This window comes from Alosa pseudoharengus, unplaced genomic scaffold (genome assembly GCF_046254945.1).
Source record: "Alosa pseudoharengus isolate Yale_2024_CS ecotype anadromous, Long Island Sound unplaced genomic scaffold, YU_APseudo_1.1 YU_APseudo_1.1_scf_25, whole genome shotgun sequence".
NCBI classification, from domain to species: domain Eukaryota; kingdom Metazoa; phylum Chordata; class Actinopteri; order Clupeiformes; family Clupeidae; genus Alosa; species Alosa pseudoharengus.
The window spans coordinates 2,827,796-2,851,502 of NW_027468696.1; the positions used below are offsets into that span (position 1 = coordinate 2,827,796).

A 23,707-nucleotide genomic window follows, 5' to 3' on the forward strand; every position below is an offset into this window, starting at 1 on the left:
ACATAAATTAGTAGGCCTAGGCTAGGCTACTAAATGCACCAGCACCAGCTACAGGAAATTCCATTCATAATGGTGTTGGCTGTAATCGAAAAAATCAAAGCAACATTGAATCATCAATTCTTGCTGCCAGCTCCTGTCTTACATAGGCTGCAGCATTAAAAAGACGATTAAAAACTCCTTCGCCCTCTGGCTGCTCTGACATGGTGCTAATTACAAAGTTAACAGCAGGTGCTATGATTTGATGATTTGAACAACAACATGCTCTTCTCCCGCCTAAAGTTATAGATATCTCCAATTTCAGATATCTCTAATCAAAACTCATTCAAGATATCTATAACTTGATAATAGATATCTACAATTTGATTCTGACTAGTCATAACTCCAGTTTGAGATATCTACAACGTCATTTTGACTAGTCAAAATTCCATTTACAGATATCTACAATGTCATTTCGCCTAGTCAAAACTTAATTCAAGATATCTGAAAAGGAACATGTAGATATCTTGAATTGAAGTGAATTAAAGATATCTTCAACTGGAGTTATGACTAGTCAGAATCAAATTGTAGATATCTCTAACTGGAATTACAGATATCTACAATTCAATTGCAGATATCCGTAATTCACATAGTGGATATCTGCAACTGAATTGTAGATATCCGTAATGATAAACCCCATAGAAATGAATGGCAAATGTGGCGTCATTTGTCCTAGGAAGAATGTCTTTGTGGATATCTGAAATGACAATTATGGATAGGAAGAATTCAATTGCGGATATCTAAAATGTTCGTTTTGACTAGGCAAAACTGAATTACAGATATCTGCAATACATATCCAGTCTAGCGGGAAAATGTTAAAATCGCTTGCCATAGTGTGCAAGCACCAGAGACAAAAATAACACCCCAAATCCCAGAAAAAGTTTTTTTTTTTCATAACATGGGCACTTTAAGAAGTGTATCTACCTAAATTGTCCCATAATCCTGGAATGTCCCATGTACAAGTTGATGCCAAAAATAGACAAATGGCCATGTTTTTTTTAAAAATGTTGTTGTGATGCTAATAGCTGAAGTTAACACCTCTAAATCTAAATGATGGAGTCCTCTATTGTGGTATTTAGTTCAACCAGCAGATGGCACCCTCTGTTGTTTCCTTGTATCAATGAAAGTGTTGTTTCTGATGCCTCTTATGTCTAAAATCTAATACAGATGTACAATTTTATGTAAAACATAATATATGTACATTTGTGCCATAACTTCAAACTGAAAGACTTTATACAAAATTGTGTGGAGGACACACCAACACATACACACACACTGCAATGTTATCTCTTTCCATCTCAGCTTGCAACACAGAGAGGACAGTCTTAACGTGTCTTAACACCAGCTTCCCATACAAGACATTGTTGTGAGAGGTAACATTCATCTCCATATGTGAGAGAGGGAGAGTTATAGAGAGAAAACAAATCAGGATGGGGTCTGGTCTCTGCTTGAAGATCGTCTTGCTTTGCAGTGCTTGGATAGTCACAGGTAAGTCATGTAGTTGTAAAGCTAGAATAAAAAAATGACTTTAAAGTAACAATCAGAGTTTTAAATTAATAAAATAGACCTTCCTGTCTAAAAATCTCACTATCAAAGGCTTTTTTAATAGCAAGATAGCTTGTATGTTTCTGTCCTGTTACTTGTGATACCATGCTTTGAAAGCTTTTCTTACACATTCATTGTCTGTTCATCCGTTACCACGTAGTGAATCTCTAGGTAGGTTTGGAGGTGACATCTAAACTAGTCGCAGTGTCTTTAAAAAAAGGAATGATATTGATATTGTTAAGACTTCACTTGGATAGTCCGGCCACTGAGACTTAACAAATAATCTGTTAAAATTCAAGTTCAGTATGTAAATTGTTGTCGAGCACTTACGAATCACCCATAACTTTAACTTTAATCGCCAACTGTAGTTAACTTAAACTAGTGTAAACATGTTTTTTATTTTATATTCTGAGTTCAAGACAGAATATCCAAGTAAAGTGTAACCCTGATAGCTTTATAAGGTCTGAAATGTTGATGCTGATGATCACTATACCAACTACACAGATACATTTTGAACAAACTGAATGAATGAATGAATGAATAAATGAATAAACAAATCAATAAATAGCTAATTATGAGTAAATAAATACAAATCAATATCATTCTGAAATTAGATATTCATTAGATATTCACCATCATTCCCTATCTTATGACACATACAAACTGTATTGTAATAAAGTAATATAATACACACTGTATTGTAATAAAGTAACACCAGTGAAATGCCCTGACAGATGGCATGTCCACCACCGAGGTGACGGGCGCCGAGGGCGGGAGTGTCCACATCACATGTGAATACAGCAAGCGCTACAGCAACAATACCAAGTACTTCTGCAAGGGCACGCCCCCTTTCTGTGAGGATATGGTTCGCACTGATGCGACACACAAGCTGGTCATACAGGGCAGGTCAGTCGTCTCTCTCTCTCTCTCTTCTTCTCTCCATCTTTCTCTCTTACTGCCATGCTGGGTAAGTCAGGTCAGTGGGTAATCGGGAGAATCAGGAGAATTCCCGGTGGGACGCTTCACTTTTGGACCGGTAGAGGGAAAAATATTGACATTTGCTACGTTAGTTTATCTTTTCTTAGTAGCCTACACACATTCCGCATTCTATGCCTAACACCGCAGCGTCTGCATGGGTTGTAGCCTACCATGTGAAGGAGTTCTACCCTCCCAAGAAGAGTTGGTTGGGTCCATAGTCTTTTCCAAAATAGTTTTCTCAGATACCATAGCCGGGCCAGCCCTACCGTAGTGATAAGCGTCAGGGAGGTTGGATCATAGAAAGAGGCCAGGAGGGACTGAAAAGGCCAGGTAAAAAAAGACGAAAAGCATTGGAGAAAATGCTGCCAAATGTGCCAAGCTTCCAGATTTTTTTTGAAGAGGACAGACATAATATAAGTGGCAACTGGTAAAGAGAAATAGCCTATAGGCAATGATTATTAGTGGTGTGATTATTGGGCTAATATTGGCCTTTGTTGCATTGTCAACCTATTCTCAAGCAACATATTAAATTAATTAAGATATTAGCCTTTTTGTATCATCCAATAAGGCGATTCATAGACTTTGCAAATATTATGCAAACATCGAAAAAACTCAAGCTTGATCTGTGTAGTAAAAAAATAAGGTAACACTTTACTTGACAGTATCGACATGACAATGACAGGACACGGTCATGAACACATGAACCCTAACCCTAACCTCTAACCCTAACCCTAACCTGTTATGACAAAAACAGAATGTCACTTCATAACAGAAACATTATGTCATAACGTTTATGACTTCATTTTAAGTGCATTATGTATAACCTTTACACATTGAATCATGGTACTAATAAAAACTACAGGATAGTAAGAGCTGAACTGTTGCTATACTGTATTTATCCAATTTCCACCACCATGGAAAAAGTGGGCCGGTCTTGGGCCTGAAACTCCTGGGCTGAAAAGTGGCCCCACTCAAGCCCTGTCTTTCTCCCACCCCTTTCTCTTTCTCTCTCGCTCACTTTCCTTGTCTCGTTCTCGCTAGGGTTTCGTGGCCCTGTTGCTCAATCACTTGAACACTGCCCTTGCACCATCACCGTGACTATGTGTGCATGTAATAACACAGGCAGGAAACATCACAAGCTGGTCATTCAGCTCTTGCGTGATTAAAGTCAGCTCAAGGGTATACACGGTGCAGATGTACGTTGCATAGAGTTTGACATACTATACAGCCCTTCAAAGGCAAAAGACCGTAACTCGCCAAAGTGGGAAACTGAGAAAAGTTACTTTAAAGTTTTTTTGTTCCCAAGCCAATTGTGTTATACGTAGGACACTGGAAATTTGGCTATTGCCTGTTTTAATGAATATAAGTCTGTACAGGGAATAAAATATTGGGCTCAATCTTGACCTTTGACCCTTATTAGGAAGTTACTGTACTCTGCCTTTGTATTATCTGCCAACAAATAAAGAGCCATGTCAAGGCACTTCACTTTGAGTACCTTAACTAACAAGCAGAGTACCTTAACTAAACAGCGCACGACTAAACAAAGGCAGACTACCTTAACTGACCTTAACTCAACTTCAGCACCCTAAACAAAAGGAATGAGCCGTAACTTGGGAGTTAATGCATTCTGCCTTGGTTTCTCTTAGGCTTTTGCGATAAATAATATATATATTTTTTTTAAAAAACTGACTGACATATTGACTCAAGATATTTCTCCACCTGATAAAGGATATCTAGAATATCCCAAAAATGAGAATAACTCATTTTCGATCAAAGATTGCCAAAGTCACTGCCTTTTGCCTTTGCACGGCAGTATATATTAACTTGTGCATGTAATATGCACAGTAATAAAGGGAGGATCTCACATTTTACATGTTTTTCCAACTGGGTGCCATATGAATATGTATGAAGAAATTTCTTCAGAAATGATATGATATTATATGATATTTATATGATATTATATTGTAATTTGTGCTATGCGTGCTACTTAAATATTTATATAACACAATGTGAGATCTCCCCTTTGTTTTTATTTTATTTATTAATGTAATTGATTTTATTATATTGATCATGATCATATCATTTTATATTGACACTCAAAAGATGTTATCCCATTGGTCATGCTTTAATGATGTAAAACTTCTCCTGATAGGTACACGCTCGAAGACAATGGCAGCGACTCTTTCCAGGTGGACATCGCACAGCTGAGTATAGAAGATGAGGGCATCTATCAGTGTGCCGTGGACATACCATTTAAAATTGACCAATATGAGGAGGTCTACATTGATGTTACCGATGGTGAGGACACCCATGTGATGTGTTAAATGTTCGATTTGTTCAGAAATTACCTTAGAAATGGCAACAGAATGTGAGGAAATAACCGCACTGGCGTATTGTAAAAGAGAAAAACATTATGTAAAAAAAAAAACTATGCGTCTTCTCTGTCATGTATCCAGATATCCACTTGTTGTCCAGAATCCACTGAGCATGCAAACCAACTAGTGCCGGGATGGCTCTCTTGTAATATTATATTGTACCACATGTGGCGCCTGTATTCATTTTGTGGGAAATGTGCTTATTGCACAGAGAAGAGGTTATTTTTCCTCTGGGTAGATGGCAAATGAAATAATTTCCTAAAAAGTTGGCATGTCCCTTTAAATGCAATGCCAGTCAATTGGGAGAGTGACATATAGCTGCGGTCAAGTCGAAACCAACATATCTCCACAAAGCTCCTTTAAAGCATTTTAGACAGACACACTGGATTCAAGAATTTTATAAGATTATATTATATTCCATGATCCTCCCCAACCATGGCATCTCATTTTACAGCCAACTTAATCTCTTTCTATGTTTTTCTATGTGTCCACATTTTAACCAGATAGTGAAATGTGTAAGACTAGACTGTTTAGAATTAAGAGTGTGTCCATGAGAGGACCAGGCGGGATGATACATGCTACGTCACCGATTTTGATGAAACTTGGCCAGTTTGAAGGGTCCACCTAAAAACTCAAAAAGCCAAAATAGTACAGAATTTGAAACAACCCAGGGGGAGTTAGGACCCCCGCCTTGTTTTAGGCCAAAAAAACTCAAAAAATGGCCCAAAATTGCATAAAATGTTGACATCCCTCCTGCTGTCAGATTTAAACACAGCAAAGTAACAATCCATGCCATCAAAGGTAGATTTAAGGTTAGTTTAAAACTGGAGTTACAAGGCGTAAGGTGTTAGTCCAGGACTGCACGTATCCACTATGTCACATGCCTTTCGGCGAATACCCAAAAAATAGCAATATTCAGACCTGAATACCTCTGATGAGCAACCTCCTTTTTTTCAAAATTCATTCTGCACATGAAAGGGCCATCTTTGGACTTTATAAATAAAAATAAATGCTCAGCCTTTTTCTTATTTTTGTCGCTGTAACCACCTAAATAGTGTGATCCAGCAAGTGATTTCAAATACATATCTACTTCAATGATTGGTTGAAAAATAATGTTTAGGTAATTTATGGTGGACAAATGGAGATATATTTTCATCAATCATGTCTACTGATCAAATCCAAGCTAGATTTAATGTCCTGAGTGCATTATATTCCTTAAGGTAGCTCAAAATGACTAACCTGACTCTCGCCAGATGAATTTCGTTCCGCCTAGCTCCACTCATCCATCTGGGATCAATCCATTGGAGTGGTGCTTCAGAAGGCTGGGCCTAATCAAAAAATGCTTGCATATGATTGGATAAGCCACTTATCCGTCATCTATTGACGTGCTACTTCAACCACTCACATCGAAGCCAACCCGTGATGCTGAGAACAGTCTCAAAGTCGCTTCTACGCTACGTAACATCTATGAAACTCCTGCCCTGCGTCCTGATTGGCTCTACCATACAATCTGGTGCCAAAATCACTCTCAACGAAACCGATCCCAGATGGATGTGAGTGGAGCTAGGCGGAACGAAATTCATCTGGCGAGAGTCAGGTTGCAAAATGACATCATTGGGTGACATACACCAGTATGCCCGTAGGTCCAATATTTGCAAATGTGATGTCTCCAACATATCTCATAGAAACAGTCAATTGGATTCAAATAATAACTTGTAAGATTTTGCCAAAGTTCAAAGGTCAAGGTCACTGTGACCTTATGTACATCCCTTTGTGGTGAATAAACCTCAAAACATTCCTGACATAATTTCATATGTGATACAAATATTCACTTTGACTCATAGACAACAAATATTTGAATTTGGTGGTCAAAGGTCAAGGGCCTTGCATTCTTGAGAAAATGGTATATCATAAATGCCTGTAGAGAGTTTTTTTTTTAAATTTGGTACAAATATTCACCTGCACTTCCTTTGTCTTCGTCTTTCATCTGTGACCTCCAGAAGCCACCATCTCTCCAACTTTGCTGCCCAACGTAACACTTCAGCATGGAGGTAATAAACACACCTTCACTGTGTGTTTCTCTCTCTCTCTCCCTGTTTGATTCCCCTTTCCCTTCCACTGAGATCTACACTTGTCTTACTATGTGATGTTTGTGAAGTAGCATTAATTCCTACTCTAAGGACTTTTTACAATGTAACTTGAATGTTAGTCCTCACCTGTTTCAAGTCGCTTTGGACAAAAGCAGCTAAATCGATATAAAGGGGAAAGAAATAATAATGTACACTCTTATGTCAATCTAGATCCAGGAACTGCATTTCCAAAGCTGCAGCCAACCATACATCCAACAGGTAGGAACTCACAGTGCTCTCTCTCTCTCTCCCTCTCTCTCCATGCATCCTAGCTCTCTTGAGGTCTATGTGGCAACATGGCTAAACAACGTTCACTCAGGCCAGTCATTATAAAGCATTTCCCCTCTCATATTATTTACTGATGACTGTCTTCACTGGATCACATTAAATCTCAGTCTATGCAGACATTGCATTATTCCCCCCCTCTTTTCAAACATACTGCATCTTGCCTGTGCCTATTGAGATGTCCACGACCATGGCAACCTTGAACGGGACAACAAGGAGGCGGACATCCCCAGCCGCACTCCCCCTCTGGACAATTTCATTACCCTATCCCACCCATAGTGTTCTATTTATTTGCAAATGTACATACTGTATTTATTCTTATACACAGCCATATTCTACTGCCCCTTCATTCTATTCTTACTGTTCTGTTTTATTCTTTTTATGTTTTTTAATTTGTTTTATTCTTATATGTTAAGTGAGTGTTGTACTTTGAGAGCAAAGATTAACCAGAGTCAAATTCCTTGTTTGTTTGCGCAAACCTGGCCAATGAAGCAGATTCTGATTCTGATTTAGGTCCAGCAACCATCTCTCCAACTTTGCTGCCCAACGTCACACTTCACCATGAAGGTAATAAACACACCTTCTGTGTGTTTATCTCTCTCTCCCTGTTTGATTTCCCTTTCCCTTCCATTGAGATCTACACTTGTCTTGCCATGTGATGTTTGTGAAGTAGTATTAATTGCTACCCTAAGGACTTTTTACAACTTCAATGTTAGTCCTCCTGTTTCAAGTCAATTTGGACAAAAAGCAGCTAAATGGATCTAAAGGAAAAATAATAATAATCAATTATTTCTAGATCCAGGAACTGCATTTCCAAAGCTGCAGCCAACCATACATCCAACAGGTAGGAACTCACAGTGCTCTCTCTCTCTCTCTCTCCATGCATCCTAGCTCTCTTGAGGCTTATGTGGCAACATTTCTAAACAACGTTGTGGCCTCTACTCAGGAACTCAAAGTGCTGGCTCACTCTCCCTCTCTCTCGCCCTCTCTCTTTCTCTCTCTCATGGCCTCCACTGTGTCACTGGTGATGTTGACACTTAAAAGTGTTTTGTAAGACTTGACTTCCTATCTCTTTTTTTCTCTTACCAACAACATTTGATATTCTAACACTGACCTTATACATAACTTAAAAACCAGTGTGTTGATGTACCTCAGTCAAATTCAAATCCAAAATGTTTTATTGGCGTGACAGGGGTCATCCCTATGTTTCCAGGGTCCTATGTTCCCCGCTCAGGGTTAGGGTTAGGTTTAGGGTTATGGGTCATGGTTAGGGTTTTAAAAAAGAGTCCTATGTTCCCCGGTCCCTTACAAAGCGGGGAACATAGGACCCGGGGAACATACGCTCCTGCGTGACAAGTAGGCACGTATATTGCCAAAGCAGTCATCACAAGGAGAATCATTTAGAACACATTGAACATGAACAAACACATATAGACAACAACATCAGAAGCAGTGAGTTAGTTGTAGCTGTCATTTCTGACTTCATCTCCTTTACTCTTCTGTGTGTTTGCTTACTGATTGTTTTTATCTTCATGTCATATCTCACTATATGTTATGAGATACCAGTTTGGCTGCACCTCCTCATATATGACACCAATTCTTAAATGTTCAAATCCAAATTATACAGCCAATACCACTACCGATGGCCTAGAAAAAGTGTTCCCAGGGACATCAAGACCAAATTATACAGCCAATTCCACTACCGATGGCCTAGAAAAAGTGTTCCCAGGGACATCAAGACCAAATTATACAGCCAATTCCACTACCGATGGCCTAGAAAAAGTGTCCCCAGGGACATCAGGACCAAATTATACAGCCAATTCCACTACCGATGGCCTAGAAAAAGTGTTCCCAGGGACATCAAGACCAAATTATACAGCCAATTCCACTACCGATGGCCTAGAAAAAGTGTTCCCAGGGACATCAAGACCAAATTATACAGCCAATTCCACTACCGATGGCCTAGAAAAAGTGTCCCCAGGGACATCAGGACCAAATTATACAGCCAATTCCACTACCGATGGCCTAGAAAAAGTGTCCCCAGGGACATCAAGACCAAATTATACAGCCAATTCCACTACCGATGGCCTAGAAAAAGTGTCCCCAGGGACATCAGGACCAAATTATACAGCCAATTCCACTACCGATGGCCTAGAAAAAGTGTTCCCAGGGACATCAAGACCAAATTATACAGCCAATACCACTACCGATGGCCTAGAAAAAGTGTTCCCAGGGACATCAAGACCAAATTATACAGCCAATTCCACTACCGATGGCCTAGAAAAAGTGTCCCCAGGGACATCAGGACCAAATTATACAGCCAATTCCACTACCGATGGCCTAGAAAAAGTGTTCCCAGGGACATCAGGACCAAATTATACAGCCAATTCCACTACCGATGGCCTAGAAAAAGTGTTCCCAGGGACATCAGGACCAAATTATACAGCCAATTCCACTACCGATGGCCTAGAAAAAGTGTCCCCAGGGACATCAGGACCAAATTATACAGCCAATTCCACTACCGATGGCCTAGAAAAAGTGTCCCCAGGGACATCAGGACCAAATTATACAGCCAATTCCACTACCGATGGCCTAGAAAAAGTGTCCCCAGGGACATCAGGACCAAATTATACAGCCAATTCCACTACCGATGGCCTAGAAAAAGTGTCCCCAGGGACATCAGGACCAAATTATACAGCCAATTCCACTACCGATGGCCTAGAAAAAGTGTCCCCAGGGACATCAGGACCAAATTATACAGCCAATTCCACTACCGATGGCCTAGAAAAAGTGTCCCCAGGGACATCAGGACCAAATTATACAGCCAATTCCACTACCGATGGCCTAGAAAAAGTGTCCCCAGGGACATCAGGACCAAATTATACAGCCAATTCCACTACCGATGGCCTAGAAAAAGTGTCCCCAGGGACATCAAGACCAAAAGGTCAAATTGCATCCGTTTGTGTTTCTTTTTCTCTTCTTTTAGCTAACTGCTAAAACCTGCTACATCCAAAACAACATTAAAACTCAGCAACAACATTACAACTCAACAGTTAAACAGTTTTCAGTTTCAGCAGCATGAGCAAATACACTACCTAAATAATGAATTCTCTCACTTTTTCTGCTCCTTTTCTACCACAGGAGAGTCCAGTGAACATACCCCTAAATTGGTTGTAGGTAAGAAAAATCCCTTTATATTGATGACATAATGGTGCCATTAATACCAGTAATGTGTCTCTCTGTACCTTCTCCCTGCAGTGCTGTTGGCTATTGTGCTTGTTTATTATATTGATGATATGACCGTAATATATTGATGATATAATGGTGTTACATTGACGATATGATTATATCGATGATATAATGGTGTTATATTGATGATATAATGGTGTTACATTGACGATATAATCGTGTTATATTGATGAACGAAATAATGGTTTTACATTGACGATATAATCGTGTTATATTGATGATATAATGGTGTTATATTGATGATATTGGTAATGTGTCTCTGTACCTTCTCCCTGCAGTGTTGCCAGCCATTGTGGGCCTGATTGCTGTGCTGATGGTGGCCATGCTAATACTCAGCATTATATTGTGTGTGAAGAGGGCTAAGTCATCAGGTGAACACTCTCTCTCTCACACACACACACACACACACACAGGAAAAGCACACTCAAAAGCACACACATACTAACACTCACAGGCGTACACACAGACACACAAACAAGCATGTGTGAACCATAGACTGTAAAAAATATGGACAAAGCGTCTGTGACGTCACCCATAGATTTCTGAAGAACGGTTATGAAGCCGTTTATGGGGGGTATGGGCGGCGCCATCTTGGGAAATCCTAACCCCGCCCACACTCTGGCCAATCCATATATGGGTAAAGGGGCGGGGCTTTGTATGAGACTGAGCAAGCCGGTGAACCCGCCTCGTCGTCAGCCGAGCAGCCTCAGCTAACGTTAAGCCTACAAGATGGACTGGCACAGACCTTGCTGTAACATTGCTGGTAAGTTTGATCTGCTAACGTGAAGTTCATGTATCTTATCATATTTCTTAATGCCATGTTCAGACTTTTTAATGTTGTATGCTGAAAGGTTATATTCGGGTGAACGTTTGAAAAGTTGAGAATGAAGAGTTGAGTTTGCAGATTCTAGCTTCTAGGTAAAATAAACTAACGTTAGCTATCCCTCCCTTGCTGAAGTTACGGTCAAATAACGTAGAGTAATTTAGCGTTACAGGTTCACCAACTCACGTAGAGTAACTTAGCAGTTTACAGGTTCAGCAACTCATACTGACAAAAATGTATCTTTGCCTTTATTGTTTTGTAATTAACGTTATCCATCTCATATCCTCAGTGGCAGCCATCATTGTAACGTTAATTAATTTACGATAACATCAGCCAGCTCGCTGTATTCTGTCAACGTATAGTGTGAATTGATAACAAAATCGTAGGGTATTAGTTAACTTGTACATCATTAATTATTTTTGATTAACTCTTAATATCACGTTTTGAAATCGCTATATTGCTCTAAAGTTGTCAGTGGTAGTTTGGTCTAAGATGACATTGAAATGTCTCATCGGTGGCCATTTATCCAGCGTTCATGTTCGGTTAGCTTGCCTTATTTCCCCTTGTCAGGCTATTATCAAAACGTTAAATCCAGTTAGTGTCCGGTGTTTGGCATAACAATGCCAATATTAGTGTACTTTGTCACTGAAGACCCATTTCAAATCGCACAATACCGGTAGTACTACAGCATTGTACAACAACTGTACTTTTGTTGATTACAACAAGTGGTGTTGGTTTGCATTATTGTATTATCTTATAAGTAGGTATGACTAATAAAATGTTTACCTTTCTGTTTTGGCAGTTCACCATGGGGAGATGGCGGCAAGGAGGTCCATGGGCTCTTAACCTGGGACTAGAGGTCCAGGTGAAGTGGTTTGGCTGGGGTGTGGTGATATTGAACCCATTGAGACTATACAGTACATTTCACTTTATGTCTATTGATGAATGTTACACCTACCCTTTACTTATGCCAAACCCATTTCTGTTCTTTAAATATCAGAAAGCAAACTTACTGTTGATGGCACTGAACTTGGAAATGTTTATGGAACTTTTCTGAACTGTGAATTACATTAAAACTCATGCCAGTATTTAGTTTTGTTAGTTTTTCTTATCTTCAACTGTCTATTGTACAGTGGAGGTTTGTTATATGTTTATACTTATATTTACCATTTCTGCTGTAAGTGCATGTTGTGTGTGATGTCTGTATGCTACTGAGACCTTGAATTTCCCCTTGGAGATCAATAAAGTATCTATCAAACCAATTTGCCTGTGCTCTCAAAAACATTTATACAAATCTGTCAGCTTCAGTCAGTAGGTTGAATTGAAGACCCAGATGCAGAAGTAAAGGTGATTTTTTACTTGTATATCTTGAGCATTACAGGTAACCACTGAATTTGTGAAACTAAAATAACAAAAACTAATATGTACTAAGCTAGTACATAGTCAATACATATTAGATCACTTTAAAGACTGACAGATGCAAATGCTGTAAATAAAGGTAATCAAGGGGTCTGCTGGTGAACAAAGTCTTTGAAGTCAGAAGTTGCCACTGCTCAATGACTTGTGCCCCATCTGGTAGGATTTCAAAATGTTCCAGATCTGAAAACAGAAATATTGGTATATGTCACATCCTTGAACTTACTGCAAACTATGAACAAGTGCTCACAAATGAAGCTAAAAAAATACTCCCAGTATGTATAATGAACAAACTCACAGAACACTTAGCTGAATGGGGACAGGACAGGCGTATTCAACTATTTGCACATGTCCTGTTTATGCAGGCAATAAGCAAAACCAAATTTGGTGTATTCAAAGTTCTGTAGAACAACCATTTCTTGTATTTTAATGTTTTCAGTGGAACAGTGTAAGCTCATATCTATACCCCATTGAGGTAGTTATTAACAGTTAGGCCAAGGTCCAGTCAAACAATAGCCAGTCACTGATGCCATATTCTTTAATTATCCAATCTGTATCCAACAAAACCCTGCTGATTTAAAGGCTACTTTCCATGTGTGACTTATCAAAAGAGGTCATGATAATTATTGCACAGATGTGCCCCAGACTGCTCACAATAAAAGGCCACTCTAAATGTCTGAAATGCATTCATGTTTGTTCAGTATGCTAACCATGTCTGGAATAGACAGCTAGGCCTATTGAATCCAGTAGGTTGCTCCATTTAAATGTATGGAAAATGTCAAAGTACCACGGAATCAGTACTGAAGTGATGCTTCTGAGTCGACAGCACAGACGAGAAGTGAAGTTAGGAGTCCAGAGCCCTCTCCAGCACCCAGCCTGTCTGGATCGCCTACAGGGAAACTTTGCATAGACAAGAAGTGTTGTTTCAAATTTGTGTTTAACAAATAAACGGCATCAATAAGAGTTTCAGACGTCAGTTATAACTAACAGTTATGGTGACTAGCTAACGTTATCGCTCGTTATCAGCTCCATGTTCAACGTATAGTCAGTGGTTCACAATTTTACCTCCACTAGCTAATGCTTCGGCTGAAGTTATCATGTGAACGAACGCTTTTCTATTTTAAATGTGACAACCCAAAGACTATATAAATTGACAACGGACTAATCATTCACACAGAGAGTATTTACAAAAGGTTTTTTGACGAGAACACATGCTTTGTTACCCCAGTATGTTTGTGAACTAACGTTAACGTGCTTAACGTTACAGCTGTCTGACTCAAACACCTGGCTAGTATGGCAAACGTTAAGCTAACTCACAACGGGAGCACAATCGGTTTTCACTAACGTTAACTTTATTCAAGTTAACTAAATTTATGTGTGTGCTTCAGCCATTCGGTCATCATTTTCGACATAAACTTATTTGAAATGATTTGACGCTAACGTAGCCTATAGCTGCCCACTAACATGGATGCTATAATGCTAACATCTACGTGAAATAGTAGTGGAATGTCACTTACCTGAAAAACTGGAGCGAAGTCTTCTTAAAGTGTCGGTTAGTAGGCTTCAGTTAATAGCAACCCATTTTATGTCTGATATTTGAATAAACATTTTCAGAAAGGATGTGGTGTGTAGGATCACAGCCAAGACATAATTTCGGAGTTTCCTCCACTCAGCTAGTGACGTCGTCTGCTGCCTCGACACCAGCCGTCAATCAAGTTGACCACGCCCTTAATTATTCATACATTTAATATCTAAATGCGATCTAAACTAACGAGTTAGAAAAAAAATCACCCCCCTCACAGTTGTCAGGCACTCGGGAACTACCAACAAATACAATAAAAGTCCATGGGACCAACCTGTAAAAGCATGAATTTATGCTGTGAAAACGGACATTTTAACATGGGGGTCTATGGACATTTGCTCCCTTTTGGGACCTGCCCCTAGCGGATTTTCGATGTATTGCAATTTTTCGCATTTCCGGGTAGGCTTCATTGTTCAAATTAGAATGTTGCCGCTTGGTGTGAACACACACAATTATTTATTCATCTGCAGACAGACACTCACACACAGCCAATGTCAGTCAATGTCCTGTAAAATGTGTATGTGCCGACCTTTTAAAACAACACACTTAGTAATATTTCATGTATAATATTTCATGTGTAAATATTTAAGTCTGGTTTGAATGACATGGTTTATGTTATGCTCTGCATCTCACAGATTCAATTAACCTCCCTGCAGCCATGGAGACTGCAAGTGTCGGACCATAAACTGAGATTTGCAGAGGATGCTGGTAATAATAATGGGGATACATGCAGCTAGCCATGATTAAATGTGTGTGTGTGTGTGTGGGGGGGGGGTGAAATAGGTATTCATGTAGAGAGTGATTTGCTGACATATAACTTGCATCAGTCAGTCAACACTTGACCCCTCTAAATATGACCTCTAAACTCTGGCATTTGACCCCTCTCAATATGACCTCTAACCTCTGGCATTTGACCTCTCCTATGTTCTTTTTTTTCCAGCAGCAGCAGTTTGGCTGACCAGCAAAACAACATAACCAGACAAGAGGCAAGAGCTCACTACTAGCATCAGTGTTTCAAACCAGTAATGGCTGAAATTGATAACTGAAAAATAAAGCTTGACGTCTCAGAAAATAACTTGTTTTGACTGATTTGGGCTCTATTTTGTATAACAGATATTTATGGATGTTTTTTTTTTAACTTGATGTGGCCTTAGAATATTAATGTAAAGCAGATTTGCTGTTTAATGGTGAAGTCAGTCATTGTGCAGGAAGTCATATTTATTTATATTTAAAATTATTAGCAGATGTCTTTGTCAAAACAAGCTACATTATATCAAGGACCACACAAAACACACAAAACGAGGTAGCTCACCCCTCCCTTCAGTATTCCCAGAGAAACTCCACACAGCTTTTGTTTTTGCTCAGGGGATTGGCTGCCCCTTTTTTACTGGCTTCCAGCTTCCAGAGCATATAGGCTGCCTACAGAGAACATGTTTTTATTACAGTGTACTCACGGAATGGGCAGCTAGATAGTGAGATGATTGCTGAATGTGACAAAACATGTTATGGTTTCGTGCATGGTCTTGCGTACTATCGCTGACTGCACATTTAAGTCAAGGCATTACAGTAAAAAAAACACACTATATCTACCTGCTCTTTGCTATCATGGCCCACGGCAAGACTTTGTGTCACACAACAAAATTCCTGTTATTATGACCGCCGCGCAGCGAAGCGGCGGTCATATAGATTTAGTCAGATTTTTTTTTTTTTTTTTTCTTTTTCGCATGTCCAAATTTCCGTCAATGATTCCCGGGACACTGAAAGACCGGGGTAGACAAAACTTGGTGGGCATGTAACCCCATATGGATAGCATGGAACCATCGTTTTTCGTTTTGATCTGTAGCCCCCCCGCTGGACTGCACCCCCCGAAAGGAGGGTAGGGCAGACACAGTTTTCTGTGAATATCTCGAGAACCGTAAGGTTTAGGATGACCATTTTTTTTTGTATGTTGATCTCAAGGGGCCATGTCAACCCATTTCATAACCACTCATTTCATGTATAGCACCACCTAGTTAAACACAAAAAAGTAAAAATGAGGTGTTGTAATCGCAGGTATCTGTGACCTAACATAGTCAAAACTGCACGAAATTGGAAGTGTAGGATCATTATGACACCCTCTGAATGCACGCCAAGTTTCGTGGAATTCCGTTCATGGGGGGCCACACAATAAATTAATTTATGTTACTATACACCAACTGGCCTGTAGGTGGCCGGAGACAGTTTTCTGTGAATATCTCGAGAACCGTAGGGCCTAGGAGGTCCACCTTTTTTTTGTATGTTGATCTCAAGGGGCCATGTCAACCCATCCCATTACCACTTATTTCATGTATAGCGCCACCTAGTTAAAAATTAAAAAGCCAAAAATTAGGTGTTTTCATCACAATATCTCTGGCTGACATGGTCAAAACTGCACGAAATTGAAAGTGTAGGATCATTATGACACCCTCCGAATGCATGCCAAGTTTTGTGTACTTTCGTTCATGGGGGGCCTTACAATAAAACAATTTATGTGTACATTTAGTGACGTACACCAACAAGGATTCCCGGGACACTGAAAGACCGGGGTACACAAAACTTGGTGGGCATGTACCCCCACATGGATAGCATGGAACCGTCATTTTTCTGTAGCCCCCCCCGCTGGACTGGACCCCCGAAAGGAGGATAGGCCAGACACAGTTCTCTGTGATTATCAGGGGGCCCCCAATCGAGTTTTTTTTTTTTTTTTTTACATAATAAATAACGTAAACGAGTGACATCAATGAATGAATAAATGAAACAATTAATCATTCAAAACAAGAAAATTCTGATTTCATGATCAATATATCTGCCTACCTCTACTGTGTCCGCCAGCCTTTGAGTCACGCGCATAAACTAGACACCTCGGGTGCATAGACAATTCGTGCAGACACTGCATCAAGTTCAACAATCGGAAGAGACGGTAATGTTAAGACAAGTCACAAAAAAGGACATATCCCTCTGGTGCCGAAAACAGAACGAAGAAAATGACAGGGGAGGAGAAAAACGAGCAAGATAAAGGTATGTTTGCATGATTATTTACAGTATGTTTTGTGCTTGAGGTAGCTAGCTAGCTGTCATGATCTAATATAAGCCATCACCAGAGCTAAATCTCCGCCATCAACAGAGAAATGTCTCCCATTAATATATATTTATCTAGATGTATTTCAGATGTCAAGGATATTGGGATTGTTTTGGATGTTCAATCAAGCATGTACCCTAGCTCTAGGTGGGCTTATTATGTCGTAAATTTAAGTTAGCTAGCTGACTGAAGTGGACATTAGCACTACAGTAGCTACATGAAAACGTAGCTGAAGGCAAATTTACCACAGAGGGATTGTTTCTGATTTCGCACCTGAAAGTGTTGATAGTTTATTACTGTTCTATAATATGTGACATAGTGGTAAGTCTGATAGCAACAACAGACTAAGCCCAGGCTCCCAGTCCCAACCCAACCCACTGACTAGCGCGACTCTGGGCATCGGTAACGTTCCAGCTTCATAGGCAAAGATGGAACAGTACGTGCGCTCTGCTCTAAGATCTTTGGAGAGAGATGGTAGTGTTTGAGAAAATATACCATGTTGGGTGGGGAGACTTCTGTGATGAAAATAAACTTACATTTGATTAAGATAGTGGCAAGTGATGTAGCGGTGCTACCCTAATATTTAGGCTGCAGTAGATCACCATGTTAAGCGTTCACCATACTGCAATTAAGTATATACTCTTTTGATTATGCCTCATTTGCCAATAGAATATGAATTGTTACATGTGAAATTGCTTGTTATTTGAGTGTAAGTAATGATAGCAAAATAAACTCATTCTGCTCGATCAACTATGCACTTATGCAATATATATTTTTTTTTCAGAGACACTGTTGAAGTCCTTTGGAGCACATCTCTACCTCTACCTAACTCTACCTACCAGAAGGTGAGGTTTTCTTGATGGCAAATGGTTACATAGCCTGTTAATATGACATGACACATTTAACATCGTTTTTTTACATTTATTTATGTATTTATTTAATCATTGCAGGTTCGTCCACTGCAGAGTTGCAGATGCCTAAAAACCAGGAACGAAGTAGGAATAATTATCTATTTTTTGGGACATTTTATTTTTGATTATTAATGTTTGTCTATTTTGTTTTTATTTTGTAGTTGAAAATTGCTCATTTAATGCACATTTGTTCAGCAAATCTGTTGAAAAACAAGTCATTAAACTGATGTACTTGTTTACAACAATTGCTGTTGTATTTTGTTATTTGTCAATTCAACTTCAGTAAACCACCCTTAGTGCTTCACTTTGAATATGAATGTTTCAAATAAATCTGTGATTTTAGTACCCTCTAAGATTAAAAGGTGACAGGGTTGGTGTAAATAACAACTGTATTAATACATTGGTTTACCAAGCACATGGGGCCAGAAGTCTAGACTGGAGCCCCAAAACATTTTTGGCATGTGAGCAAGGATGGATTACTGAATGAGCCTACCGAGCCCAAGAGGTCCCTGAACCCCAAGTAGTTGTGTGAATTCACTACCAATAAGTCAAAAAGCAAAAGGCTATGAATCTGAACAAATTTAGGTACTGCCCTTCTCCAGCTGACCATCCCAAAAATGCACCAGAATACAGGAAATCACATCTAACCCCCCCCCCCCCCACACACACACACACACACACACACACACACACGTTTGTACCCACATTTGCACAAACAGGGTAGGGGGAGAGGGTCCTTATGCATCTGTGTCCAGGGGGACAGTAGTTCATAATCAGTCGCTGTATTAATACATAACCTCACTGTATTAATTTATAATATGACATTATAGTGTGAAGTTGTCAATTATCGCCAAGCACAGGTGACTGCGTTGTGGGAGGGGGCCCCCAAATCAAATTCTGCTTAGGGCCCCCAAAAGGCTTGGGCCGGCACTGCGTATGACACATACTCACACAGTAGACATATGTACGCTTCCATGCACAGGCACATACGCAGGCACGCACACACACACACACCCACACCCACACACATAACATAAACATAACACAAACAATCAAGAATTTCTCAGAATTATGAACAGGCAAGATGGAGGTGGGGTTGTATAAAATTAATTTTACATGTGAAATCTATGAACTAATCATGTTTTGGTACTTGTTGTCTAGCAGATACCAGTGAGCATTGAGTGTGGACAATGCAATTTAGTGAGACAGTTAGAATCATGTAGGCCTTTCAGCGTGATTTCTTTTTGTGGAAAAAATGTGCTGGACTGGGCGGCGGTCATATTTTGTACCGCTCTGCGGTACATCTAGTTTATTGAGAAACTGGTTGGTTTTGCATGTTGTGCTTTGAGAACAAATTCTTGTTGTGAACAATATAGAGTGAGTGATATATGAAAAACAGGTCAACCAGTTACCTGTTACCAGTAACTTCAGATCACTAGTCCAGGGTTTGTTGAGCAACTAGAAGCTTTCACTAAAAATGCTAGCTAGGGTCAGATATGTGGCAAATACAGTGCAGAATATGGTTTTTAAGGCTCTTCTGCATGTCAATGAACTCTATTGTGATATGTTTAATTTACCTTTTCTGACAATTCTATCATTCTTATGTATATAAACTGGAAGTGGTTAGATATAAGATTAAAATGAGTTATTTGCTCTCACAGACTCTCTCACAGTGTGGATAATGCAGTATCGTGTATTTTATAGAGGCCCTGCAATTCAGTGCAGGAACATCAGATGGAGCCCTCTGCTGTGCTGGTCCATTTCACCAGTAGATGGCACCCTCTGGTGTGGTGCTCCATTTCACCAGTAGATGGCACCCTCTGGTGTGGAGCTCCATTTCACCAGTAGATGGCACCAGTAGATGGCATCCTCTGGTGTGGTGCTCCATTCTTCATAGATAGCACCCTCTGCTGTTTCTTAATATGTTAGTTAGTTTATTAGTTGTCCCCTTAGGGGAATTCTTTTTCACATTTTCATAATGCTTTTCATCATACATGGTCACAGGCACAGGATGGCACATACATGGTCACAGACATAGGAATGACACATACACACATAAATATTTCATACACCATAGACATTTGACACAGACATTTACATATATCATTGGGGGTTCATGGGAAAAACATATTTTTGCACTGCATATATTTATCTGTGGGGCTTTGTCTTGTTGAGTATTTGGATGGCAGAGGGGGATTAGGCTTCTAAGCGGGCTTTATTGAACCTCATGCTTTAGACATCCTGCCAGAGGGTAGGAGTGAGAAGTAGCGGATGAGTAGGTGAGTAATGTCCAGGGATATTACATGAGCAATATCTGCGATGGCCTCAATTCTTGTAAGTTTGGGGTATCAATGAATCTGGTCCTGATGCCTCTTATTTATAAGTTACACACACTTATGTAACGTACATTTGTGCCACGACTGTGAACTGAAACGTGATTGTTCCTATAAAGTAAATTGCAAAAATATGAGGCTATTGTTTATCACTTGGTGTTCGAAATAAAAGAAAGGCAGAACAAAAAAAAAGCTGCAAGAGACATCATCTCTTTTAGGGGCTGATGACAGTGATGCACTTTGGCAGCGTTAGCGTTGAGTTCAATTGTCTCCCTCTGAAGAATTGAAACTGACTGTAACAACGCCCCTCACGTTTATATGAGTGAGGCCATGGATGTCACTAGACCCCTTCTACTGGTAACCTGGCCCTAGCCAGATGAATGAAAATTAACGTTTGGTTCCCAGACCACGTCTCATTGAGAAGTGGTGGCGCTAGCCAGGCTAACTGACTGTAACAGCGCCCCTCACGTTTATATGAGTGATGCCATGGATGTCACTAGACCCCTTCTACTGGGGCACAGATCTGTAAAAAAAATAAGCTCAGGTTTTTAACCAACTCTTGTAGCCTATTTGGCAGTGCTGTTTTTAATAATATTTCAAGAATGACGGCAATAGAATGGGATCTATTTTGATGTCAAAGCAACACAGATTAACCCATAATACAAGCTGTGAATCGCACCGTGCGCTTATTCCCAAGTAAAATGTAGGTCACCCCCGTCAGCATTGAGCAAGCAGAAAAAAAGGTGGGGCTCCTACAGTAAAAACGTGACGTGTTCAAAGTTAGAAATAGTGCAACTTTTGACCTCATGACATACGGGACTTTGCTTAGCTGCCTGTTTTAGCTGAATCAGAGAGCTAGACGTTTAGCTAAATATAATGTATCCTAGCAACAACACACACAAAAACAATTTCCACCTTGAATGTTTTTAACACTCAATTCTTTGGAATGCTCCTTTTTTGGAGGTGAAAAAAGCTTGTTGTGTGAACTCCGCCTTACACTGTGACAAGGTAACACTTAATCGATTTAATCAATTAGCAACACTAACAGTAATCGAACAAAAAGGGCTTAAGCAAAGAGGAAGATGTGATGTGTCATTGGTATGAAATCTGACAGACAGATCGAGTTCAGGATGTTTAAACCATAAACCACATGCGTTTCTTGCTTTGTAGATAAGCCCCATTGTTCCTCTAAACCTGAACAAGACAAGTCAGACATTTGACTGCAGCTACATGAGGTACATTTTTGTTTATTCTTATTTTATTTTTATTTGTTTTTCAAAACTAGCGTAAGGAGCGACATCTTTAGGTCATCTGTACTGTAGGTCATCTGTACTATATATATATATATATATAGAAACTAGAATATAAGACATGTTTTCAGCTATTTCACACTTTTTGTTAAGTACATCATTCCACATATTTTATCTTGGTCTACTCAATGTATTTCATCTATTTTTAAATTGGGTATTTTTCTGTTATCAGTTATTATCGGGATTCACAATGATAGAAACATCACATTGTCTTTGCACGCTCTTTCTTATCTTCATGCCTGGTAAGTAGCAACTTTGTGTCAAACAACTGAATTCCTTTTATTTATTGAGATTGGGAGGAAACATGGTTTTGAGTTTTGTGCTTAGAGTACTATGTATTGTGAGTAAACTTCTCTTTACTGTTCTAGAAACTAGGGTTTATTTTTGATAGTGTGTGTGTGTGTGTGTGTGTGTGCGTGTGTGCGTGTGAGAGCACTCATGCATATTTACTGCCAATGACGTATAACATTGTATTGAGTGTGTGTGTGAGTGTGTATGCATGTATCTGTATCTATGTGCGTGTGTGTATATGTGTTTATACATGCGCCATATTTGAAAGGCGATTTATTTTAAAGTTTTGCTACTGGACTCCTTAATGCTACTTTATGAAGACCCATGTATGGTTCGATAATAACAGTTGTATCAAGTTGTTTCGAGTCTGATCTGTGTTGAATGATGAAATGTCAGTAATAATGTATCAACACACTTAAAGTAAGGTTTAGACTATATGAGGCATGTACTGCATCATAGTGTACCCCTCACTTGCAGTATGGCTAAAATGATGACATAATACCAACTGCAAACAGCTACCTCATGATCGTGATACATTGAAGCAATATGACACGAGTGGGAGTGGGGTTGGTAAAGGATATCTCCACAGCTGCAATTCGGCCGTAGGCACGTAAAGGGATATATTTTACCAACCCCACGACCATAAGTGTTATATTGCTTTTTTTTACAGTTTCATTGCCAACTAATTTAGTTGTACTCTATCTTTTATTTAGATTTTTGTTCCCTCATCCTCCGCCCACAAAAATAGTTCTAATATAAGCCGTGGTATCTACAGTTGCCAGGCAACATGACACAGCTCGAAAGACAAACATGTCTTGAAAGTCGAAAAAAAAATATCCAAGATGGCAGAGCTAACTCTAAAACGGCACTATTTCTGTATGAACAACTACGTTCCGGGTTTGTGCCTTTATATTTTGTAAAAGTTCTAAAAACTCAGGCTTTTTAACCAAAAAATACGCCTGAGCTGCCTGACACCTACTTTGTGTTTTTCTCACTCAGGCTGACATTATGAAATCGCTACTCTTGCTTTGAATAAATGGAATGTTTGTGTTGGATAGGTCAATGCAATATGCAATGTGATTACTAGCAGTAAAAAGTATTGAGTGGGAATGTGATGTCTCATGGAATGCCTCTTCTCCAGTCATAAATAAATAAATAGTTTGATCGGATCAAACTGTTGTATAATGTTTCATATATGATTTGTGTTGCAGGGACTTTAGGTCAAAAGTGGAGTGTTACTTACAGCCCTACACACATCTGTGCTCTGGAGGGATCATCAATTAACATGTCCTGCTCTTACACCTACCCCAGTAACCTTACCTTTAACAAAGCTTTCTGGATAAACCA

General features: G+C 39.5%; 1 protein-coding gene and 1 long non-coding RNA gene across 3 annotated transcripts; one reads left to right on the forward strand and one right to left on the reverse strand.

Moving 5' to 3' along the window:
- Positions 1-1,456: 1,456 nt before the first annotated feature.
- LOC143099231 (CMRF35-like molecule 2) lies at positions 1,457-15,491 on the forward strand. Of its 2 annotated transcripts, none has more exons than XM_076262328.1 (11): positions 1,457-1,524; positions 2,316-2,487; positions 4,712-4,857; positions 6,935-6,985; positions 7,235-7,282; positions 7,862-7,915; positions 8,145-8,192; positions 10,490-10,525; positions 10,876-10,968; positions 15,054-15,126; positions 15,359-15,491. In XM_076262328.1, the coding sequence occupies exons 1-10, from the start codon at positions 1,467-1,469 to the stop codon at positions 15,101-15,103; spliced, it is 756 nt and encodes a 251-aa protein (XP_076118443.1). In that variant the 5' UTR covers positions 1,457-1,466; the 3' UTR covers positions 15,104-15,126; positions 15,359-15,491. The 2 variants fall into 2 exon arrangements, with proteins under 2 accessions (XP_076118443.1, XP_076118444.1); XM_076262329.1 differs by having other exon boundaries at positions 15,362-15,398.
- On the reverse strand, positions 12,763-14,614 carry LOC143099232 (uncharacterized). The gene is made up of 3 exons (XR_012981437.1): positions 14,354-14,614; positions 13,624-13,736; positions 12,763-13,019 (listed from the first exon to the last, which is right to left on the reverse strand). It is a non-coding gene; the product is annotated as an uncharacterized LOC143099232 (long non-coding RNA).
- Positions 15,492-23,707: the final 8,216 nt, after the last annotated feature.